The 5,846-nt window shown below is 41.7% G+C and overlaps 1 protein-coding gene across 3 annotated transcripts; it reads left to right on the top strand.

The window, feature by feature from the left end:
* The first annotated feature begins 1,892 nt into the window (after positions 1–1,892).
* Positions 1,893–5,279, top strand: LOC147634684 (uncharacterized). 3 transcript variants are annotated; one of them, XM_086803403.1, is made up of 9 exons: positions 1,893–2,374; positions 2,482–2,571; positions 2,725–2,884; positions 3,247–3,333; positions 3,700–3,767; positions 3,897–4,095; positions 4,291–4,407; positions 4,616–4,773; positions 4,860–5,279. In XM_086803403.1, the coding sequence occupies exons 1-9, from the start codon at positions 1,973–1,975 to the stop codon at positions 5,058–5,060; spliced, it is 1,482 nt and encodes a 493-aa protein (XP_086659529.1). In that variant the 5' UTR covers positions 1,893–1,972; the 3' UTR covers positions 5,061–5,279. The 3 variants fall into 3 exon arrangements, with proteins under 3 accessions (XP_086659529.1, XP_086659528.1, XP_086659527.1); XM_086803402.1 differs by having other exon boundaries at positions 3,220–3,333; XM_086803401.1 differs by having other exon boundaries at positions 3,163–3,333.
* Positions 5,280–5,846: the final 567 nt, after the last annotated feature.

The following is a 5,846-nucleotide window of genomic DNA, read 5'->3' as shown; positions in this document are numbered from 1 at the left end:
GAGGTACTTTACACGCGGTTGTACACGCATGTCTCTGGCCGCGATTATACACGCGCTGATACAGGGGCCCGCTACTTTTTTTCACAAGTCATTTTTAGCGGCTAAGAGCGCGGGTATGAGCCCAATCCCTTGTAGTGAGACGTTGATTTTTTTATTAGCAACTAGATTCTGTAATCAGAGCGGACATGGGTATAGGAGTGTGTAACCCAGGAGTAGAACCACCCATCGCAGTACCCCCATTAGTGTAGGATTCACTTTGGAATGAAGCGAAGGTGGAGCAAACACGTTCCACACACTCTCTCTCCCATACCGTAGGGAGAGACTAGCAGCCAACTATGAGATACGCTTCATTTCTGGATCATCAACGATGGACACTGAACGACGGTGCGTTGGGTTTCTCGACTCTGGATTATCCCCCCACATGTCTACATTATAAAAATGAGGCATGCTTAAACTTAAATAACACAAGGGCATGCTCAAACTTAGAACTCTTATACTACTCATGTGAGTTTAGAACTTTATTGAGGCCTTCTAGAATACTATTTAGACAAGCAGGGTGGAAGTGCCCTTTTCATTTGATAGCTTCTGAGGACTTTTCACACGCTCCCCACTATTAAAGCCAAAGGTAAATTTCTCTTTTACAAGAGAAGAATAGTGAAAAGATTGAGAGCTCCCCCTGTACTATAACCACCTACTCGCATATAACCACTCCTAACTTGACTTAAGTAACATTGTAAAAGGCCTATAGTAATGCCCCATATCTCTATGCGTTATTCTCTAAGGCTAAGAGAATAAAAAAATTAAAGCTCCGGCACCCAAGGATGCAAGGCAAAAAATGTGAAGAATAAGAACATTTGAGAGTATCTTAAGAGGTGGAATGATGTTGGAGTAGTTCTATGTAGAAGGAGGGCACAACAAGCAGGACCTAAAAAACATAACATGCAAAAAAAAGTAACACATTAATGAGCTTAAAAAACATAACATGGAAAAAAAAGCTTATACTCTCCATTTATGCATAGAGCTTAATACATTAATGGATGCATAGATCTTAATGCATAAAGCTTATGCATTAAGCTTGATGCCTTAAGCTTGATGCATTAATCTTGATGCATTAAGCTTAATAAATTTATCTCAATGCATAAAGTGCATTAAACTTAATTCATAAAGCTAATGCATTAATCTCACTACATTAAGAGTTATGCATTAATCTTTATACGTTAAGCTTACTGCATTAATCTCACCACATTAAGATTAATTCATAAAGCTTTATGCATTAATCTTAATGCATAAAGCTTTATACTTTATTGCAAAATATAGTCCGCTACTAATACAATCATCAACAGCTTATGCCTCGAGGAGACGCAATCGATTTGTAGGCTAGTTTATGCCTTGTGAAGGCACAAGAGATTTGAAGGCTGATGATAACCAGCATGTGCCTTGTTTTGAGACGGTTTTAATTAAGCTTTATGGGGTCTATTTTTTTTGGCCCTGTTATGAGATCTTTTTAATCAAGCTTTATGTGTTCTACTTTTTGCAAGGAATTTCAATTGTTCACGAATGAGAAGCATAGCATGTCCTTTCTTGGCATGGCACACTTCCCAGTGCACGCTGGCCTCATACTAAAGCGGTTACTCTCACAAGAGAGCTCTTTAATTTGGGACGGCTGGGCGGAACGGGCGTAGTGCTGTGTCTTGCAGCCTCGTAATCTGAAAAGGGTAGAGATGAGAAATCGAGGACGAGTAGCCAAAAGACAAGATCGTATCTGGAAATCGAGCTTGATGTGAAACGGTGGAGCTCATAAATCAAAAGGAGGGACGGAGGAAACACAAGCTCGCCGGTCTCAATCTGATTTGTCTGTATGCGCGTTCCCACTGCTTCATAAGCTGCGCATGCGTCAGGGTAGTGAACTGCCATCAACTCTACGCAATACAGCTAATACGTACAGTACTAGCTAGCGCCCCCGCCGCCCCCAATGGCCTACTGCTCTAGAATTAGCAGCGGTGCGTGTCTATTACCACGGCTGAAACGCCGATTGCCGGGTTTTTCCGTCATGAATAAGGGCGCTGCAACGGTGGTGGTATTGGTGGTGGTGATGATGATGGGCGCTTGCAGCGTTTTGCCGCAGGTGCAAGCACAGTCAAATATCCAGATCACGGCCCTCACTCCTCAAGAAGCCCACAACATGCCGGAGAGCAGCACCGTAGTATCGGTGCTGGCCACTGCCCTACTGGCTGCTGATACTCCGGCCATGCTGTGGGGCACTGTCCCCTCCGACGCCGTCAACGCCATCTGCAACCAAGTCGTGCAGTACGGCCAGTACAGCTTCTCCGCCTCCGTCGCATTTGACGGGGACACTTTCACGCGCAACATGCAGGTTTGATTCCACCCAATAATTTGAGGCCGTCTTGCAGGTTTTGGTATGAAGCTGTGATTGTGACATGAATGAGGGCGCTAATTTAATGGTGCTGATTTGAACTCTAGATCACTGCCTTGGGAGGTTGCGGTGCAAGCCCTGATCATACAGACGGTGTAGAAGCTGTGCTTTTGGACGACGAAGGCCATATCAGTGCTGTAAATGTCTCCCTATGCAATATTATTGAAACATGAAAGAGGCGTTGTACTATGTATTTATCAATATATACTGCCGAGAAGTCATCAAGTAATTTGCTCTCTCCTAGCCCTATGCCCTTCTAACCTAGTCACTGGATGCACGTATGCATGCAGCTCATCTGCCCACAGCAAGGTTCTGATACTAGCGGCTGCGACTTATTTGACACGGGAGACGAACTTACTGCTCTCTACAATGCTGCACGAAACAATGTGGGTGGTGGCGGAGGACGCCGAAAACTCCTCGACAATTGCTTTACCATCGGAACTAGCGAGGGTAAAATTATCGTTGTCGATAAACATGGTTGCCTATGGAATATCGTCTTACCAGCTCTAATTAGGGCTTCTGGTGAATGTTTGTAAACAATATTGGGACCTGTTGTCAAGGTGATGGACGACGTGCAAGGTTCCTGTCCATCCAAGCTAGCTAAGCCTGCCTATTGTCAAATTTCCGATGCCTGGCTGTACTGTCGAGCGCACTAATGAATGTGTTCTCTACCTTTCCCTTTGTGTGCACACACTACGAATAACATCAGGAAGCTCTATTTTTAATAGGTGCATACTATGGATTTCTGGGTGGTATTCTTGTTGGTATTTTCTTCTGCGACGCAGGAATCAACCTTGCTTGTGATGCTGCAGTAGCAATAGCTACAACAGGAGCCGGAGCCGGAGCTGGTGTTGCGTATGCATGCACCGGCGGTCGAGCGAATTCCGGTTGTTTCCCAGGTAATCTTACATTGTAATATATGTGTGTTTTGATCGTAGAGGTAGTCCCCCTTGGCTCCCGAAACGGAGATAGAGAGTTGGAATCTATCCACGCCTCCCTTGCATTAGGAATATATGTTCAGATTGTGCATGGGTAGTTTTAGGACTCAGTTGATTCGGCTGGTCGATCGATCTTGGCAAAGATGCTTTGCTAGAATGAAATTTCAGGAAGACTAGCTTAATAATTATCTAACCTCTAACCTTGGAGTGAGCATTGAGAGCCAGTTGGTCATCATTCCCACGTTTTTCTTTGCTCTTAAAGTATGAAAACTCTAAGGGCCGGCCTGTAATGGAGCATTACTTAGGATTCTAAGTGTCTTCATGCAGGCAATGCGCTTGTGACCACTTCCTTTGGTGCCTCCAAGCCAATGTCACAACTTTCACTAGGAGATAAGGTGCGTATAATTCTATGAATAAATAGAAAATCGACCTCTAGTCCTCATGTTTATATTCTGGATCTCAACCCAATTATTTTGTACTAATGTTTCACTTCTTCTTACTCTTGGCCTAACATCATGACGCAGATTGCCGTTAGAACTCATGATGGCTCGATTGCGTATAGCGATGTATATGCATTTGGGCATGCAGACTCGAACATAACCTTTTCTTTTGTGCAAGTCACCTTACAACAATATTCCCACATCAGTAATGCCAACCATTCTTCATTCAGAAGAACCATGAAACTTACAGCAGACCATTTTGTTCCCACATACATCAATGCACGTACGTGGATTCTATATATTTATCTACACTATAAAAGACATTGTCGCGTGTTATTTCTTTCTTGGCCCTCTTACACAAGTAATATACAATTTTTTAAAAATCAATTAGAGAAAAGGCAAGGTCAGACACACTAGCAATAACGTAAAGTCAAAGGATTGCATATTTATTCATGACGCATATCCCAATGTTTTACAGGGGACTCAAAAATCAGCTACAAACGGGCAAAAGACATCCTTGTTGGGGATCTCATGTTGGCTACACATGATAGCATCACGAAAGATACCTCTACAACCACATATTTTATTGTTGAAGGTTATGTTAGCACATCCAAATACCCTGGCCCTCTTCCCTTAATATATAAGTCAATGTTTATTGTCACGTATTCTAACTAGTCCTAGGTTGGCAATGAAGGATAATGCAAGTGAAAAAGGCATGCCATAAGAACTCATCAACATTTGCTAATAACCCAATAATGGTCATACCAAGTGGCATATTGAAATGGTATTTGTTGCTTCTCTAGATGTCGTGCAAACCATGGAAGAAGGATTGTACAACCCTTTCACTTTGGAAGGAGATGTTATTGTGGATGGTGTCGTTGCCTCTACGCATAGCGAGTGGTTCTTAGATAGCACATTCAATGCAATAGGGATCTCAGGACTTCTTCCACATGCATATCAAGTAAGAAGTTAGGAAACACGGTAGAATAAATATTTCAAAATATCGACAAAGAAATCCCACTAACTCTCAAAACCATGTTTTTCCAGATAATCTTGCTTCCCATCAGGATGGTGTACTACATTCTTGGAGAAGAACGGTATGCATGCCTCTACTCTAAGCTAGATCAAGGCATCGGAGTAATAACAATCGGCAAGTTATACGGTGGCCAAGTTGCAATGCTCACATTGATCACGGCATGGTATTGTGTCCTCAAAATTACCAGAAAAGGTACCAACATTGCAAAATAGCATGACAGAAATAACCTTCTTTTAGCAATCCTATGTAATATCATTTGTTCACAATAACTCATCTCACCAGCCTAGTTCTCAAAATTTCACCTCTACCAATGCTTCTATGATGAGAGATTTGTAGGTCTTTGAGCCGTTAATGTATGTCAACAATAATATCTTAAAATAACAACGCTATATGTATTGGTATCATTGGTAAATCATCCATGTTGAATTCTAGTTTGGATGGCATGGATACTTTCAGGTTGTGTTGATGCACATCACTATCACACATGGCACTACCTTAAATCGAATTTAGGCATGGACTTAAAATGAGGTTTAAGTAAAGTAAAAACTTAATTTTAAGCAAAACAAACTTTCTTAAAACTTGGACTTCGTGCGATAAGGCTTAAGTAAAAACTTAACTTGAAAAAACAAGCTTTCCTTAGCATTAACTTAGTAGATATATTGTGATGTTGTTTCACCCTAAGTATATTAGAGATTAGCTACATTAACATTACTTTAAAATAAATGAAAGGTTGTATTCTCATTATATTCAATATTGTGGTATTAAATTAAATTATTTAATGTGATATATTAAACTTTTTCTCAAAGGTCACACGACATATCACATCCAAACACATCAATATTTCCTCCATCTACATTCTAGACAAAGCCCATAAGCTTCCAAGACTAAAGCCTGATTGCTCTCGGTGCATGTCAGCATACTTAGGTTGTAGCACCTGGCATCAGTGCTTCTAGTGGAGGCCAGTAGCTCATGGTGCATGTCGGTAGTTATCGGCATGC

This window comes from Cibotium barometz, chromosome 10 (assembly GCF_041138505.1).
Source record: "Cibotium barometz isolate CiBa-2024 chromosome 10, ASM4113850v1, whole genome shotgun sequence".
Lineage (NCBI taxonomy): Eukaryota > Viridiplantae > Streptophyta > Polypodiopsida > Cyatheales > Cibotiaceae > Cibotium > Cibotium barometz.
Note: the sequence above shows the minus strand (reverse complement) of the source record. Positions and strands in the feature narration are given on the sequence as shown.

Coding starts and splice junctions, on each gene's coding strand:
- LOC147634684 (XM_086803401.1), top strand. CDS start 1,973: ATGGCCTACTGCTCTAGAATTAGCAGCGGTGCGTGTCTATTACCACGG. Junction 3,768..3,896: donor AACTTTCACTAGGAGATAAG/GTGCGTATAATT, acceptor ATCATGACGCAG/ATTGCCGTTAGAACTCATGA. Junction 4,096..4,290: donor TCCCACATACATCAATGCAC/GTACGTGGATTC, acceptor AATGTTTTACAG/GGGACTCAAAAATCAGCTAC.